Source organism: Ursus maritimus, unplaced genomic scaffold (assembly GCF_017311325.1).
Source record: "Ursus maritimus isolate PB19 unplaced genomic scaffold, ASM1731132v1 scaffold_8, whole genome shotgun sequence".
In the NCBI taxonomy this organism is placed as follows: Eukaryota; Metazoa; Chordata; class Mammalia; order Carnivora; family Ursidae; genus Ursus; species Ursus maritimus.
In genome coordinates, this window is record NW_024426996.1 from 4,013,082 (window position 1) to 4,032,952 (window position 19,871).

General features: G+C 34.5%; 1 protein-coding gene across 6 annotated transcripts in view; it reads right to left on the reverse strand.

Moving 5' to 3' along the window:
• RAP1GDS1 (Rap1 GTPase-GDP dissociation stimulator 1) overlaps positions 1–19,871 on the reverse strand; it is a 145,245-nt gene that overhangs the window by 78,503 nt on the left and 46,871 nt on the right. For 4 of the 6 annotated variants that reach the window (XM_008707181.2, XM_008707182.2, XM_040624986.1 and 1 more), the window contains exons 3-4: positions 8,966–9,088; positions 2,620–2,745 (exon numbers count right to left, since the gene is read on the reverse strand). In XM_008707181.2, the coding sequence (XP_008705403.1) occupies positions 2,620–2,745; positions 8,966–9,088 (249 nt within the window). Of the gene's footprint in view, positions 1–2,619; positions 2,746–8,903; positions 9,089–19,871 lie in introns of those variants that run through there. The other 2 variants (XM_008707183.2, XM_008707184.2) reach the window with 2 other exon arrangements.

The following is a 19,871-nucleotide window of genomic DNA, read 5'->3' on the forward strand; positions in this document are numbered from 1 at the left end:
CAAATCCATAAAATATACACATATTTCTCAAATTTTTATGTCTAACAGTGAGTGCTTTCTGGTGCTTTTTGCATACATTGGCTTTCCTATCTATTGTAAGCCTAGTATCATTCTGAATAAATCCACATTGAAAATTATCCATTTGGAGTAAATTTATAAAATGTAAGTAAACTAATTAGTCTGACAGGAAAGTTTGGTAAAACACCAATGTGAATTTTAAAACATATGTTACTTATAACAAAAAGATTCCTTATATTTATAAAGCTGTCATGTGTAATTTTCAATCTTCCTTTTAGGAATGAAGCATTACATTCTTGAGAGGGAAGAAGGTTAATTAATTAAAATAAAAGCTATTCAATACACTTTTTAAAAAGAGAAATCTAATTTTTGGCTTCTTTCAAACTCCCAATTGTCAGGTAATGAAAATGCATTTCAAGTAAATTCACAAATCAACCACACAGCATCATTATTTACAGATATAAAATATCATTCTTATAGTTCAAATAAAAGTGCTGTACTTTTCCTACAATTATTCTGAAAAAAAAACACTGAGAAGTTCACAGAGATTTAATTTCAAATGAAAGGATAAGAAAGCATACAGGCTTACGGAAATTCTACGCACAAGGCAGCATGGCACAACGGACACATTTTTGCATATGATTTACAGTAATAAATCCCTCCTTATACTCATTCATTCTTAAGACTACTAACTTCATTTTCCTTAAACAAGGTTTACAAATATAAAAAATAGCCTGTATTTGCTATGCTTAATTTCCCACTTAACTGTAATTTACATTGAATTAAGTGAAAATGGTTATAAATATTTATAAATAAATGAAACAAAAAATTTAACTTCATAACCTAAAGCACATTTACAGACTTTATACTGTATACTTCATAAGAACAGAGCAAATAGATATGATAAACACTATAATGATGGACTTCAGTTTCATCAAAATGATAATCTTATTAACTGCACATTTATTACCCTAACTTCAAGGTTCTTTAGAGTACACAGGGAAGAAAATTACTCTGTGCCCATAAAAATAGCAGCAATATGAGACAAGAGATCACTATGAGTGTTTCTTCTATTATGCCAAAACTAAGGGAAAGTCCAGGACAAAAGTACCCAAAACATTATTTCCTATGATTAAACAATGCATAACTGAAGGATAGCTGAACAGAACAAGGACTAAAGAATACTTATGGTAGACTTAAATTCTAGTAATGTACACAGAAGGATAAGAATAATATAGTAATGCTCAATGCTCTCCAAATGCATGCCATCCATCTTTGACTATGACTCTGTAGTGGCTTTTTTCGTATATATTATTAAAATCAATCACATAAATTATATCTTAAATGGTTCACTCTTGAAAGCTAATATTCTAATAAGCTATGATGTGTAAAAAAAATCCTAAATATAAAAACGCAAAGTTATAAACATAAAGTATCAGAATTTTATAAATAAAGTTAATATCCTAGGATAAAAGGCATAGGAATGAAGGACAGTAGATAAATTTATAATCAGTATTGGGGACTAGAAGCTATAAGCTAAAATTCATATTAAGACATGCACATTCTCAGATAAAATATATAATGTTCCAGAAAAAGTAAGGAAAGGAGAATAAATGAGGCTAGCCTTACCATTAATGCTACAAATTATAACACAAAAGTTGTAGTTTCAGTCTTTTTTTCTACTTCTTGCTTTTATCATAAATAGGTATGTTCATGACCTTATTTTCTATCTGGCTTACATGCACAAATCACTTTCTGAAGCACTGCCTATTAAAAAAGGGCTATGTCTTTTGTGCATGAAATCAATGGGGAAAATAAACAGTAAAAGTTATCCTAGTTATATAAATAGAACTAAATTCCTAGGAAACTTTAAAGGTAAATGTTAAAATATGTGTTTTTGGCTCAGAAAATATAAATCTAAGGAAAATCCAGGATAAGGCTAATCAAACTGAATATACTCGAGATTTTTTTGTATTTTGTTTACATAAATGTGGAAAGGAGAAGTAGAAAATGTAAAATTTTTGTAATATACCCATACCCAAGTTCTTGCTTTCTCTCTACCTGGCAGAGCAGTGTATTATAGAAAGTGGTGAGGATGACAGTGTGACATTATGACAAATAGGAATGGAGTCAATGCAAATGCAGTAGGCCAATCTAGCTTTTGAGAAGATGATGGTTTTTATGAATGGATTTATTGAATTGCAAGTAATTAAAAATTTATTTGGACAGACTTAGATACTTTAAAAAACTGTTCATAAGCATTCTCATTCAGAGACAGAACTTTGATAAAATCACTGAAAAGATAATACTTATTTTTTCTAAAACTAAAAGCCCCAATTTCTCAGAAATTGACTTACTTTCCTCCAAAAGTATTATTTGTGATAGCAGAGGAAAAGAATTTATTTCCTTAACTTCTTAGTTAAAAATGCTATGGACCAAATTTCCACTGGTTCTGCTAAGTAAGCAGAGCTAAGTCATAATGGCCCACGTTAGTGTCTTAAACTAAAAAAGACAGTGCTAACACTAAAAGTGAAATTAGTCTCAAAACTGTAATTCTTTAAAAAAAGTTTTTAAGTGTATCATTGATATTTCAACACTTACGGCTATCGTAACATATGTTTCCTAGAGCCCTGCCCGTTTGAAGGAGCACTTCCTGGTCTTTGCTATTTAGCAGCTGCACCAATGGTGAAATCAATCCGGCATCCACACATGGAATACGCATAAATTCTGAAAATAAGAGACATATGTAATTAAAAGTCTAAAAATTAGCAAATTACATAATCATGTCCTTTAATAAAATACCTACCTACTATTAAAATGTTCAAGACAGCTTACCATTTGAAGAGTATATTCTGTTCAAAAGTACCATTATAACTCTACTAAATACTTAGTGAAGTAAGTACACAAAATGAGTGGGGTCATATTTTTCTTTGTTGACAGTCTCTGTCCTAAACCAAAAATATTTTTAATTAACTTTCATTATACCTAATTGATCACTACCTTCTTATAATAATGAATGTGCTTGGGAAGCAATATATGATGATGGAAACACTGGCAATGTTCTTTCCATGAGCCTGGTAATTAAAGTACTACAATTATAAGCTAAGCCATCAAATTGTGAAAATTTTCACATCTTCTCTCTTATTTTTTTCATTATATGTTCTCTAAAAAGACAAAATATTTTTTTAAAAGGTTCAAGTGTATCATTACAAATAACAGGCCCTTTTCAATTGGAAGATCTTGTAGAATCATCTATTCCTTAATTCCTAATCTTTATTTTTATGGATCACTCACATCTGCTGTTATACCCACACATCCATAGGTCTCAAGTACCAAATGTTAAGTCTTTCCAGACTTTCAACTCATTTTTCATTAGTTTTATAGTAAATCATTCTCAAAATTTATTGTCTCCCAATGATACCATCATTGTCATGATGATTAGACATAAACTTTATAGTGTCTCATGATGGACTACCACAAAACTGAAGGATGATAATGATATCCAATTAATGAAAGTTCTCCAAATAATCAATGTTAGAACCATCATTTTGGACATCATGACTTACTATAAGGATATACTAGTCAAGGAACTTAGGTCAACACAGACCCAATTCCTCAATCTATAACTCATCCAACTAAATAAAAAAAACCACTGTCTTTTCGCTATTACTTTCAAGGGGGTCCACTTCTTAGTTTGTTCCACAAGTACCATCATCATAAGAAATCTTCCCTCGCTTTCTCTTCATTTTCAAATTCCTAGAGCACATCATATAGGGCTGTTATGTGAGCTGTTACCTCTGAAACAACTTCTGTTCCCCATGACATAGCTATGAGTCACAGATGTATTCCTCTCTGCCTAAACAAAGGATTGCATTCCTTTTACATCTCTTATTTACTTACCACTGTATTATTGAAAACTCTCTGTAATTTAAACTTCTAAGATTTAAGAAGTACTTCTTACTTCTAAAGCTAATCGTTAAGTCTACTGTTGATATTTTTCTTTTCTTTTTTTTTTAAACTCCCCATTGGGAAAAAGAGTTATGCTATATATACTTTCAAGAATTCAATGACCATCTTCTATAGGGGATGACACATCACTCTACTTGTCTATCTCTTAAGTTAACGGTTGCTTTAGGATCTTTATATATTTCAAATCTTAAAATATGTCACCAACTCAAAATTAATCATTTTAAAGATAGATATTCATTATCTTTTCTACCTTCCCCTATGCCTAGTTTCCAACAATGAAATGACTACTAAAATAAGAAATTTAGGAATAGTCTGATTTGCACTCTTATTTCATAAATGGAACCTGTTGTTATATTTTATTGTTTTGCTTGTTTGGTCTGTTGTTGCTATTCTTCAGGTGATGAGTTACTATTTTTCTTTGCTCTAATGGTCTATAGGATACCAACATATCTTTCAAAATTCTGATGGTACAATCAATAGCTCCAGTTATTCTTGAAATGATAGAGAACAAATAATTACAGGAAAATTACCAGGAACTTATAAGGAATATGTTTAAGATATTATATTATATATTATTTATTTGTATATATAATATATATAATATTATAAAGGCTACAGAATGAATGGCTGTGACAGTCATCCTTGTTCAAAGGGATTCCCACTACACACATTCCTAGTTCGTACTACATGAGGCTGTTACCTGATCATAGCTGGTTAGACTCTGACTCGAGTCCAGACTATATACAGGCTGGCCAATAACCTATCAGACGTTCTAGTTCAAAAAATCTGCTAAACAGGACAATAGCAATGAACTAAAAAAAAATCAGATCCTCTCTTGGTAATTTGAACTCCAGAGAACCAAAAAGTTCCTGGGGAGTGAGGAAAGGGCTGTTAGGGGAAGGCTGAAACTAAAATACCTACAGAATGACAATGAGTGAAAAAACCACAGTCAGTGGAAGCCATTATGCAATAGAAGGCAGAAACCACTAAGTATTTCTATGCTTCTACGTGTGTCTATACAAGATAAAATTAATTTTGTTTTCTTGCATAATGTGTGGATTTCGATATAAAAATTCAATATAGAGGTTTAAGGAATAGGCATTGCTCTATCTCAAATATCAACCCAAATTTATTAACATAAAGTTGATTTCTACTGCGGAGTATTTTTTCCTTTGATTGTAGTGAAACACTAAATAAATGCTTGACAGAGTATTTCTATTTCTTTCTGAATCCAGTATTTCTTTTTTGCTTTTACTTTCCCAAACCTACTTGAATTACATTTTCATTCACCATCATCAGAAAGTACAATACTGTGATGAAAATCATAAAATAAAGTTTCTTTTCATAAAATCCACTTTTTACATATCTACTCTCAAATAGTAAAGGCCTTACATATACATACTTTCCCCATTTTCAGCTGCTTGAAGGAACCAAATCTATTTTATTAAAACTTTTTTAACTCTATAAGCCAAATAAAAACATTGAGTGTTAGAGTCTACCTTAGTGTTAGACTAAATAGTAATGTGTATTCAGAGTTTGAATTTTCTCTCATAACTTCCCTATAATTACTAACTCTTATCTTTTTATGTTTTTCTTTAGAAGAACAAAGACAACTATGAGGCATGAATACATAAGAACCGGGGACTTTCATATGTAGGTTGCTGAATTGACATTTTTCAATTATACTTTGTATTGCCTTTTGTTAAAAAAAAAAAAGATAATACTGGTAACTGTAATTCTTACAAAATGACTGAGGTTAAGCTTCCAACACTGCAATATCAAGGTATACTTAAAGCTACCTGACAACCTGGTGTACTTTTTGGTTGGGGGCACGGGTATCAATTTTATTTAACAACTTTTCTAGAGCACACACATATTTAATACTAAAATAAACATATACTTGTTATAGATTAGAGGGCAAAATTAAAACAAATAAATTTACAAGACAAAACTGGAGACTTCCATGTTTCTAGTGGTGGTTTCTCTAGTACAACCCTAGAGGGTTTTCTGGGTGTACATTTAAACTCTTGTTCAGAGCATTCAAGGAGAAAAGTTTGATAAACACTTTTACAATCTATAAAGCACAGGTAGGGGGAAAAAAACATAACGTTGACCCAAATTACTGATTCTGTATTACTTTAGACTGCGATTTGGTTCTCAAGCTTTATAGGCATGAGAATCACCTGGAAGATTTGTTAAAACAGACGGCAGCCCCAGTCCTAGAGTTCCTGATTCAGTAGGTCTAAATGGGAGGATCCAAGAATTTGTATCCTAATCAGTTCCTAGTGATTCTGATGCTGATGGGTCCAAGGCAGGCAACTAGTGTTTTGGAGGACTGGAGGAAGAGATACAACATAGTTCACCCTTTTGTTTGCTTTTCATACATTTTAACTTCAGTTACTTCAGCCTAATCTTTCAGGTCATATGCTGCTATCCCTGCATTCAGACTCTTAGTACACTTTTCACTTTGATCATAAAATCTCATTTACTGAAGAGAAGTAAAGGAGAAAAGACAAGGTGAAGCATAAATTCCAACTATTATCACATAAGTGTTTGAATCCCAGCTTTACCACCTACTAGCTATGTAAAGATAGGCAAGATATGCCCTGTTTTCTCATGTGCATAAAATAATCATAAGAATTTGAAATAATGTACATAACACCTGGCACAATGTAGGCATATTAATAGCAGCACCTAGTTTTAGGAATTATTATTATGATTATACCTTGAGAGTATAATTCTGAAAAGGAGGAACTATTCATAGATACTTCCTATCTTGCTTATTTTTCCTTTGTCTCATATCAGTCTTAAGTATATTATACAGGGGATTACTTTATTTAAAGGTATTGTAACCTTTTACTATAATTTATGCTCATAGCTATGCTCCTACATTAAACTTGCCCATGAAACTTCTTGCTAATCCTCTGGATTTTGAGCATTAGTACACAGTCAGATATGTTAGTTTTTAGAGGGTTTTCTGTATGTGTAAGTGTAAACGTAATTACATTTTAAGATTAATCTGAATCTAAGAAGTATATGCTAATATTTCTCCTTTGTAGTTACATAAAATGCACAGCAGAGTGACGACAAACAAATCAACTTCCAATCTCTTTTTAATTCTGGTTCATACAATCTTTTTCTCATTGTCAAGCTCCTAACAAGAAGAAAGACAAGCCCAATCAATGTACTCTGTTGGGTCGTGCTGTATTTCTGAAGATATTATTTGTTTTTAAAAGAAGATTCTAATTCACTTTCTCAGGCAATCACTTACAAAAACAATGTGGTGACTAAGCAAGAAATAAGTATTTAAATGTATTCCATTTATTTTAATCAGTAGAGGTTAGTGATATGCCCTTAACAAGCCCCTGATTAGAAGCATCAATTCTAAAAATTCTACTATGTCTTTAGAATGTAGCTGTCATCTATTAGAGTATTAGTAGCAGCAATCTATAGCAGGAGAATTATCACGAAACTGTGACAAAGTATTATAAGGACTGATATTATTAAGTAAGACCATAGAGGAATGGCAATTCACTTCACAGAAATTTACTATCTGAAATTTCTGAATCTATGTTATAGTTAGTACATAGACTCATTCTTAAGAGAAGAGGTTTTAAGAAAAAAAAATGATTTCTGGAAATCTATACTGTAATTCCCATGAAGTTAAAAATGAACCACCTGATCTTGAAAATCAAGCTGTATTGCATCTAAGAAGATTCAGGTAGTGGTTGGTCTAGCAACAAACACCGTCTAGAGGGGTTCCATTCTCAAACTAGATCTGCTTCAGTTCTTGGTTATCCCAAGGTAATCACTGTCTACTCAGAGCAGTTCAAATTTGCTTGAAGCACATTAAATACTCCCATACCACTAGGAATCTGAACAGTTATGACCAGCTTGAATCCAAAGCACAGCGTAATGATTACATAATTACAGTAGCTTACACAAGACATACAAACAATAGGTGGCCAGTTTTCATTTAACAACCAAAAAATGATTTACCAATACAGAACCTCATTGGAATTTGAAAGACATTTTGAGAATCTCTAAGCAAATGAAAAAATTTCATTGCAATTTTTTTTGGTAACACACACGAACAAGTTGTTTTACTGGGCCAAAAACAACACATACTGGTACTTTACAAGGCCACCTGCCATACTGATTACACAAATGAAGCCAGAATTTTTTAAATTTCTTCTCTTTAAAGTATAATATATGCAAATTGCTAAAATAAAAGACCTAAAACTAATATCAAACTTCGAAAATTGAGGCACACTAAAGATATTACATTAAGTATGGCCTTCCCTTATGCTTAAAAACTGCTTTAAGAAGTCAGTGTTTTTCTCCAGACTGAATTAAAATCATGTGCAAATATTTCTGCTAAAATACAGTTCTTCCAAAGAATCTCTCACTGGATAGAAACCATCTCTAAAAGGATGGATTAGCTATTTATATAATCTAAGTTTTGCTGTCATTTTGTTTTTCCATAGTATTCTTACATGGAGACTTAAAAAATAAATGTGTCCCATGTAGGTGAGCGCAGAAAACAAAACATCTATTCCAGCTGCACTGCTGAAGTCAGACCCCCACCCAATGAAAAAAAGGGGAAGTTTATCTGGGTATATTACAAACCAACATATACACTGAGAAAGGTGAGCTCTCCTATGACAATGAAGATGAATGACTCAGTGGCAAGCTCAAGAATCCTATTACCAAAGTCATACATGACACAGGTGTAGCAGGACCTAGCACTATTTTCCTTTAACTCTACTCTGAAGGAATGGAAATGTATGAATAGAATGACTATTATTATAGTCATTTGCAACAATTATATGGGAAAAAAGGCAAAGAAAAGAAAAACAGAAAGAAATGGACAATGTCTAATCTACAAAATTAAAACATAAATTAATAAAACATACTGACAAGTGAGGTGTAAAACTGAAGATGTTCCCAGCAGAAAAGTTCTTGAGGAAAACCTCACCATTTTTGGCTACTTCTGCTATGATGTTAGCTACTTTGGCTGTGCAGGAAGACTGTGGAATCAACAGACTTGCAAACAGCTGAAGTATTCCACTTCCTTGGATTTTTTCACTCGTTTCCATATCTGAAAGAGATACATACAAAGAACTTAAATGAAAACCTTCAACACTAATACTGACAACTTTATCTACAATAAAGTCTTCAAGAATTTGCACCATTCATAACAGAAATTAGTTCAATATACATTCAAGTATATACATTTATATAAATATAAATATATTTATAATCTTTAGTTCAACAAGCTGCTTTTATCTTGAGTTTTCATTTGCACAAAACACTTTATGATACAATGTTTTGTCTATCTAAAGTCAGATTATAAAGGAATCTTTTCTGAATATGCCATTTGCACACCATATTTACTTTTCAATGTTAGTTCCAACCTGGTCTGTTCAGATTAGGAATGCTTTTTATCTACTTCCCTTCTGAATTTTTTTTTCTTCTTCTTTTTTTTTAAAAGGATTTTATTTATTTGAGAGAGAGAGAGCACAGAGGGGGACTGAGAAGCAGACTCCCCACCGAGCAGAGAGCTTGATATGGGGCTCGATCCCAGGACCCCTAGATCATGACCGGAGCCGCAGGCAGAAGCTTAACTTACTGAGCCACCCAGGCGCCCCCCCTTCTGAATTTTTAATGACATATCATTATATATATAATTTCTATGGTTTCCTACAGTACTAAAGCAATTTTTAATGACAATTAAATAAGGAAAAAATTCACTTTATGTCATTTTATATGGAATCATACAAAGAGACTATATTTCCAATGACTACTATGTTTTTCATATAACTCATTCAAACCCCCTCTGTGCTCTCTCTTTTGAAAACTACTATGTTTTTCATATAACTCATTCAAATGACTACTAATGGAGAAGAGAAATAGTAAGCGGCAACAAGGCCACGGTATTCAGAATTCTATTTGTTGATACAGAAATGTAAGAGTCCCCTACTTCTTTCTCTCTTCTTTGTTAAAATACCAATTCTGTGAAACCAAGTCATTCATGTACCTGTTATTGAAAGCATGACCAATTAAAGACAGTAAGAACACTGGAATGATGATGGAAGTAAAAAAAACTCAAAGACATAGAACTTAAAATTACTATTTGATTCTAAACAATGAAGAGGAATGGCATGTGTTTAAAGACAGATTTATAGAGCTCATTAAAACATCCAATTTATTTTTTAATTTTTTTTATTATTATTTTTTATTATATGTTAGTCACCAGTACATCATTAGCTTTCGATGTAGTGGAGCACTGGGTTTTATATGCAAACAATGAATCATGGAATGCTACATCAAAAACATTCAATTTAAATTCAGTCCTCTATATCCTTTACAGCCTTTGGATGTACATACAAATAAGAGGGAACTCTAAAGACCACTTGTTAAGTAAATGGCAGCTGATGTGATCAACAGAGAATAGGAAAATAATTTTTAATAATTTGAGAGACTACCCCCCAAAAAGAATGTATTTCTTTTTTTTTTTTTTAAAGATTTTATTTATTTATTTGACAGAGACAGAGACAGCCAGCGAGAGAGAGAACACAAGCAGGGGGAGTGGGAGAGGAAGAAGCAGGCTCATAGCGGAGGAGCCTGATGTGGGGCTCGATCCCGGAACGCCGGGATCACGCCCTGAGCCGAAGGCAGACGCTTAACCGCTGTGCCACCCAGGTGCCCCAAGAATGTATTTCTTTGTAGTAAGTGCTGATTCTTTAGTACAGTACTTTTCAAATTATGGATCCCAATCCATTAGGAACTCTGGCTTTGTGAACAAGAACCAGTAATTTCTTAAAAAGAGAAACAGAATTAACATCTGCAACAACAACAAAAGGATAGAAAAATATTCTGCCATAGTACGGTAAAACAGTGCAATTTTGGTTTGAACTATGTGTATGCACATGTACTACTCCATGTAAAATGCATTTCTAATTATAGGTTCTGGTCAAAAAAGTTAAAAACACTGTTCTGTGCACCCCTTGACTATGCAGGATTCTGAGCTAAAGAACCTTAACTTCATCAAAAGAAGCTAGAACTGTGAAATGGCTGAAGAAATAGTAAATTATATGGAAAATTATACTTATGTGGATTTATTACTTTAAAAAAAGTTATTTGCAACTCATTAAATGTGTGTGTGTGCTCACCTAAGACATGAGTACTATAGCTTGAGTAACCAAGATTATCCGATGTTGAAACTCCATCCATGCATTTCCTGTTGCTACCATAAGCCTGGTACATTTTCATACAGCAAATACTATTTTAGTTTCTTATATTTATGTAGTAAAATAAAAAAGATATTTTGAAGGATATTCTTCACTTATTTATTAAGTGAAGAAAGAGCCCAGAAAGATGAAGTAAACTTGTCTAAAGTCACCAATCATACTAATCACAGAGCATAAACAGCAACTTCAGATTCTATCACTAACAAAATGACATGTGGTTTACCTGGCATCCACCGGTATTTTTTTTTTTTTTTTAAGAACAGAAAGCTTAGTTAAGCATGAATATAGAAAACCTGTCCTCCTATGGGCAGTTTCCTACTATGTTTCTCATAATTCAGATTATTACAAACAGAAACTACCCATGATGGGACTTAAACACAGACGCTGTCAGCAAGCATATTTATAAAATATAATGTGACATTTTACTTTTGTTTCTTGGACTAAAAAATAAGTTTTTAAGGTACCATCTGAAAATCAGACACTAAATTTCCATTAATTGATTTTTTTCCTCCAAGAAGCCAAAAAGAACTGAACTCAATTTGCCATGTTAAAATTCTTCCTTTTCTGACCATTGCTACCAGAAGATGTATAACCCCAGAATGCTGGGGCAGACTGCCCCAGGGGTCTTGTCCCACCATCTGCTGATGCTGGGATGACAGCAAGAGTCTGGCGTAAGGCATGAATCATGATTAGATGTGAAGCTGAGGCATTTGTGTGTGTGGAGGCGAGCAGTTAAGTGCAAATCACCCATGCATGTCTCATTTTAACCATAACTGAAAGAATGACTTAACATCAGAGCTGAACTACCAGGGGTAAGGGGGGAAAAAGAAAACAAACAATACCAACCCCTTACATTCTGATGAAACTTGCCACAGGTTATAATCCAAGGAATTGGGAAAAATAGCTGTGCTAAAATGAAGATTTAGGAACAGTATTTTTTTAATCCTATTATTAGAGAAATAAAAGGGAAAATCATAATCTGTTTTTTTACATGTATCTGATATACAATTTAGAAAAATCTAACAGGAATTCTATTAACCTGCCAGCACATGGATTTCTATGTAAGTTGCAAATTAAATTAAACAGCCGGGAATTATCTTCTTTCCTTTGGCATAAAAACATAACCAAAAACAGCTTATCACTAAAATGCCACTGTACAATAAATAATTACAAAGTTGCAGTCTCATTTCATATATACTTTCTGCACTGGCATTCTACTGCATCTCAAAAGGTATATCTATCTGTGAACTAAAAGATGTTCTCAGATATCTGTGAGCACTCTTGAAATAATTTTAAAAGAACATTAAGAAGTAGTCAGTGGTTAGCATTTGCAATCTAAATGATTGACTGCTTGTAAAGAAATCATGCACTGTGATCAGGAGTCTTTAAAAAAAAAAAAGGCAGACTTTTCATTATCTTTAGCCAGACTACTATTGACATTTTAACTACACTCCTTTTAAATGTTTGTAGGAATCAATTCAGTATCTTTTCTTCCCCTTCACATTTAGGTGCAGTCATAAAAATGTTTGAGTATGCCTACAAATAATAGGCAGCTGGCAGTCCTTGAATTTTGAAGGACCCACATATGAAGGACAATCGCTATTCTACAATAATATTGTGGGCACGACTACAGGAGTCATATCCATCACAGTGGCCTTGCAGTTTTGCAAGCACTCATTGTGTCTCTGCAGTCCTATGTCCACATTCCACCTCACTTCCTGATGGCAAGGTGGCAACTTAGTTATGAAACTGCCACTGAAAGAAAGAACAAGAAAAGTGGGCAATCAGGTCAGAGAAACTTGAAAGAAGAGTAAAACAAGATGCCATACAATGCCGATGCCATACAATGCCATCTAGGAGAAGTTAAAGCACTACTCAGAACTTCTCAAGGCCAATAAATAACCCAGTGGAAGAGAGTAAGTGGAATGAGAAGGAACCCATAAGTCCTTCTAGAAAGGCTAAAGTTCACAACAAAGCTGCTAAGTAAATACATTAAAATAACTGGTTTTACAGTTAAACACCAAAAGGAGGTTTTCAGGTATGCTACTAAGATAAGCTGAATTTATGTTATTATTATGACAGCAGATAGGCTACTTGAGAATAAATTAATGGAAAACATCTGATAACCATTTTATAGCAAACTCCAAGTTAGAAAAACAAAAATGACTATTACTATAACTCTATTAGATTAAAAATGTATTTAGATTAGATTGATAGTATTGTTTTAGAGTAATAAAAAGTATTTGCAGTTTCACTTAGAGTTATAGAAACAATAAAGAACTGGTGTCTTTACATTACATGTCCAAGGGATCCTTATGACAGACTATGAGGGAAAGACTCAGATTTTGGATTGACTGCAAGGACCAGGAATATGACTCATGGCTCAAAGGGCCATGTGTCTTGTTCCCTAGGGAACTATGCATTACTTCTCAAGGGGTGGATTTTTATAATAGGGTGTAACAAAAGACCTGACCATGTGCCTAAGAGATCTAACCCAAATGCAGGGCATCATTTCATCAAATGTGGGCATAGTACACCCAAGTCCCAAATCCTCTCTTCTTTTATCCAACTGGAAACAAAGAATTTATACTTGGATATGCCATAAATATCTCAAATTTAATATTCCCAAAATCAAATTTACCCTTTTCCCCTCAAATTCATTCTAGTCTCTATCTATTGAATGGCAGGGAATCCGTCGAAGCCAGAAGCCCTAGAATGATTATAAACTTGCCTTTAGTAAATGCCTTTCTACCACCCACATTTAATCAGAGTGCAGCTTCTATAGATTCCATCTCACTAGCATCTTTTGTATCTATCCTTTCTATAACCATGTTAAAGTTCTCAGTTCTGACCTTTATTAAATCCAGTAGCCTCCTCAAGACTCTCCCTAACTCCACTCCCATCCCCCATCTGTCATCTACAATGATAACAAAATAAACCTCTGAAAATGTAAACTTCATGTCACTCCTCTACTTAAATCTTTAAATGATCCACTATAACATTTAATGAAAGTCAAGCACATCTGCCATATTTCCCAACCTGTCTCCTGATGCTCCCCCACTGACATCCTCTACTCTAGCCACACTAAATTACTTGTAATAATACAAATCAATCTTATCTTATACCTCCCTACTGCACGTGTCCTCTCTGAAATGCCACCACCCCTCACTTTAGGTAATTCCTGCTCAGAGTCTGTGTCCTCACTTAAAGATAGCTGATTAAAAGCCATTCAATCCTCCTAATGATATCTGACCAACATAACCACCTTAAATTTATATTGAGAGCACTTTTTAAAATTTCAAAGCAATTTCAAACATATAATCTCATCATTTTATTTATTTATTTAAGCTCATCATTTTTAAAAAGTCATGTGAAACAGCATTATAGGTCATGTTTTCTTCACATTACAAATAAAGCCGCACAACAAGATTATATTGGAAAAGGAAAAAGAATCCAGTTTTTCTGGTTCCTACAGTCTAGTGCTCTTTCTACCACAACTTATTTAAAGATACGTGGTGATGACAATACCGTGACTAGATTCACCATGGTATTTTGCGAGAAATATTTTTATTTGAGATATTTTGCAAGAAATATTTTTATTTGAGATATTTTGCAAGAGTAAGAACTGAAGTAATACAACTGAGTGATAAGGGAATGTGTAGTATTTTGAGATACATAAATTGAAGCAGTGACTGAAGGAAAGAAAAGGAACTAAGTATAGAGAAAGTGAAGCAGGTTTAAAATAGATTTAAAATGTGTAAGAAGAATATGCTAAGTATAAGATTAAAGTAAGGGCCTGACAAATGGAAGTATATGAAGTAGGGAATAGAAAATAAATAAAATGGTATTTCTTTCACTGGTAAGAACCTTTTTCCTCCAGTAAGGATTTTAAGCAAAGAAAAGGAACATGAGATGCAGGAAAGAAAATGCATGCAGTCATGAAAAGAAAGAGGGCAGAACAAAGACCCATTTACACAATGACTCACTATCAGAAACAAGTCTTACTAAAAGAGTAAGTTGTGACAGTCATTTTATAAAATTACAATAAATGATTTTGATAGTCTTGCAGTCATTTCAATTCCAGGGATAATGAAAGCTGTGGAGTGGGAGAAGTTATGTGTTTGGAAATCACTGCAAGAATAAGCAGGGAGATCTACTAGTTTGACTACCTTCTTTAAAATTACAACTAACTAGGTCATAAAATAGTTGCTAAAAAATTAAGAGTTCTGTGGTTAAAAAATAAAGATATTTACTGAGAAAGTAAACACCAGGAGGAAGTATTTTAGTGACTGTAGTAAAAGCTGAGTATATAACCAGAATATTCACTTAAAAGTCGAAAGTACTGAAAATATGGCCCCTATAGTAAATGTGGATTTTTTTTTTAAAGACTTTATTTACTCGTCAGAAAGAAAGAGAGAGAGCACAAACAGGGGGAGCAGCAGGCAGAGGGAGAAGCAGATTCCCTGATGAGCAAGAAGCCCAATGCAGGACTCGATCCCAGGACCCTGGAATCATGACCTGGGCCGGAGGCAGATGCTTAACCAATTGAGCCACCCAGGCGTCCAGTAAATGTGGATTTCTTCACTACAAATTAAGACAATGAGGTTATATAAAGCACACTGAAGGAATATTTTCAGAGCAAGACCCATCTCCACCCTACTGTCAAATACCTTAGGTGAAAACATAAAGAAAGCTAAAGAGGGGGCGCCTGTGTGGCACAGCGGTTAAAGCGTCTGCCTTCGGCTCAGGGCGTGATCCCGGCATTCCGGGTTCGAGCCCCACGTCAGGCTCCTCCTCTATGAGCCTGCTTCTTCCTCTCCCACTCCCCCTGCTTGTGTTCCCTCTCTCACTGGCTGTCTCTATCTCTGTCAAATAAATAAATAAATAATCTTAAAAAAAAAAAAAAAAAAAAAAAAAAGAAAGCTAAAGAGATTTAACATCTGTAGGATTCAGTAGGAATCCTGAGCTACCCAGGCGTCCCTGTTTTCTGTATTTTTAAGTTCTATACCATATGCTGGAATTATTTTATAAACAGAAAATCTATTTTAAACCTGTATATATGAAGACATACTACAAGTAACAGAAACTACTGTATACTCCAATATTATATTCCAATAGATGAATGTACTAGCTTACAATTCGCTAATTGTAAAATCCGAAAGTACAGTGAGCTTCATGAATGGTTTCCTGCTCCTGCTCCATTACTGTGAGCTCTCCTCAATTCTTTCTGTGTGTTAACATTATCAGATAAGCTTGTATCATGCAGGAAAAATGGTTGTACCAGTTCCATGTTTTACAGGAGAGCAACACAGAAGTCTCTTCTCTCCCCATCTCAAAATAAAGACCAAAAGTACCAAGGCCCACATGAACTGAACCAATCTGACTTAATTATTTGGCCAGATGGATGCCATGCCATGTATTGATCAGTTTAGGCCTGAAGCAATTTCAGTGAATAGACGCCATAACCTTGGGTGTAGAGATGAGGGTCAGCTCTCTCAAATTTCATGGCTTCTCTCAAGGAGGAGCTCTGTGTAATGAGAAAAGGAGGGAGAAAAGGGTGTTTGTGCTCTAAAAACTAAAAATGCTCTTTGCAGACTGTAGGGAATGGTAATATGTAGCACCCTAAAATGAGTGCTGAAAGTTTTTCCAGTTGGTCCTAGATTTACCAGATATCATGCCACTGAGGTAAGTGCTTAGGTCTCCATAGTACTAAAGACAAATATCAAATTACAAAAATTCTACAAACCAACAGGGGTAAAGGTCAAGGCAAAATGTCCTAAGAGAGAAAGCAGGGCACCACAGGGTGGTCCTACCTAAGTGGTAAGAGAAAAAAATAGGATGGAGGTCTTTTAATAGTGCCTAATCCAGGAGAAAAAAAGGGGAAATATTAGTCAAAGAAGAATTCACTCTGCTAAGCAGAGAGTTTGAAAAAAGATGATAAAATTTGAAAAAAGGATGACAATTTCCCAAGTGATACAGAACAAGGTAACTGGGAAAAGAATAATTGTGAGATGGTCAGTTAAAAAACTTCCCCATCCCAAAACTTCTTCAGACCTCATCTGTACCCTTCTTTACTGTGCCCTTTGGATCCCTTAACTATTGTATACAAACACCAGACCCTCCTAGAACCCTAACTCCCTACCTTCACTGTCGCTGGAATCCTTCTCCGGAGACTTCCCTTGAAGTGCTCTTAAGCACAACTCCTCAACTCTCTTTTCCTCCCCTTCTACTCCAAGACTCAGGGCTTGGAGCTTGAGCTGGTATTTTCTTAGCTCAAAAATATCTTTTGCAAACCATTTGTCCTCTGGCTTTACTCAAAAACAATTTCTATCTTTTCAACTTCTACCATCCGGTGACACTTTTCTCATCACTAGTATTCCAATCTTCAAGAACACTGGATTTTATTCTTGAATTCTCTCTTCCCTCCAATTCCTGCCATTGTTCTGAATAACTGTGAATCTACATAAAGTGGCTAATAACTTGGCCTCACATTCCCTGACTTCAATAAATGGCCTAATTCTCCACTGCTCTTTAACAGTCCACCACACATAAAATGCAGGGCACCAGCCCCTTCATCACGTAGAGCTGCTACACAGTTGAAAGTTTAAATCTGGAAATCACTTTCTGATCACATTCTTCTATTTTATCATGTATTTTATTTCCTTATTAGTACGTATTCATTCAACTCCTCCTTCTTTTCCCAACCTATCAGCCCTTTCCATGACTGATTTTACCTACTCTGAATACAATGATCAATGATTTCAGCAATTCTAGTATTACCTCAGTTTCCTAAAACCTTATCTATTTCACCTTGTCATTCAATCCCTGACACTAGATGAACCCAGTCATATATTTCTTCCTGCTCTTCAATTTTAAAATGTTATTAAATATGATAGAGCTAGCTCCACAAATTCACATTTTACAATCTTAATTGGACCTTCAACATTGCTCAGTAGTCCTTTTATTTATCTCTAGTCATTTCCCTTTCACATTTCCTAAGCCAGTAATTCTATACATTTACTCTTCTCTATATTTGCCATATTCTCATATTCTCCATCATGGTCAACAGATAACCTTTCCTGACAATTCAGAGTGCAAGTATTTCATTCCTTCACACCGAAACTTCTCTATGACATTACCTATCCTTAACTCCTGGTTTCTGAGAAAAACTGTCGTCCTCCTCCTCTTTCTTCTTGGCTATCCCCCAACTCCTCTTTTAGTCTGCTACCACAATGATTTTTTCAAAACACAAATCTGATTTTTATTTGCTTTTGCTAGTTTCCCTAGCATGGTACTACAGATGGAATGTTTGTGCCCCTCTCCCCACCCTGCCATTCGTATTCTGAAACCTAACCCCAGTGTGATGCTGTTAGGAGGTGGGGCCTTTGGGACAAGATTAGGTCATAGGGGGCTGGTTCCCACAAATAAGATTTGTGCCCTTACAAAAGAGACTCCAGAAAGATGCCTGGCTTTTTCTACCATGTGAGGTTCCAGCAAAAAGACAGCTGTCTATGAATCAGGAAGCAGGTCTCACCAGACACTGAATCTGCCAATGCCTTGACTTGGACTTTCCAACCTGCAGAACTATGAGAAATGCCATCCGGTCTGGGGTATTTTGTTATAGCAGCCTAAGCAGACAAAAACACATGGCATAAAATTCCTTTCATAAGTTGAACCCTTACTCCCTTTTCCATTTATCATCTCTTGCCCCTTCCCTGAACGTACCCTTTTTTTTGCTGGCCATACCAAACATTTCAGTTTCTAATTGAACTATACATTTCCTCCTACCACTGTGATTTTATGTACAGTGTTTCTTTTGCTTGGGATGTTCTTCTCTTAAACCTTAGGCCCTCATATTACCTGGGTAAGTGCACAGTATTTTCAAAATCCAGCATGATGATTCTGCTTGTCAAATTCACACCTCTCCCCCAATACTCGCACACAATGTTGTAACTGTTTCCCAAGTTCTTAGCACCTTTTTGGTAGTTGAAGACTTGGGAATAGATGAGATCATTCCAAAAAATTTATTCTTACTGAGTCTTTATTATGTTGGGAATAAAAGATAAATAGGATACAAATCACATTCTCAGAAAGCTGTCTAGAAAGAGAGAGGTTAATAAATTACCACAATTCAATGTGACTGATACCACAATGAGGTTATGTACAATCTATATAGTGAGAAGCAATCACAGCTCTGTAAAGATCATAGAATTTTTCAATAAGAAGGTAACATGTGAGCCAAGTTTTGAAGGGCAATCAAGCATATTCTAAGCAGAGAAGGAGAAAAATATATTCTACAAAAGAGGAATATGTAAAAGTATTACCAGCTAAGGCTAGAGACCCTAAGTTGTAATAACAACAATCCATAACACTGGGTGATATTTTTTTGCCAACAGTGGAAGGCTACCAGAATTGGGAAGTGGAATAGGTAGATGGTTGGTATTATTCAAGGTCTGAAGAGGAGGCAAGTAGAACAAGAAGTATACACCCATAAAACACTCATTTATCCATTAAGTTCCAGATGAAATGTCAGTCCCTATGTGACACTTTGAAAGACTCTTACAATAGGACTTGACTCTAGCTCTCTGTTTCCCCAGTACTTAGGAATCAGCTCTATTACATAATGTATTA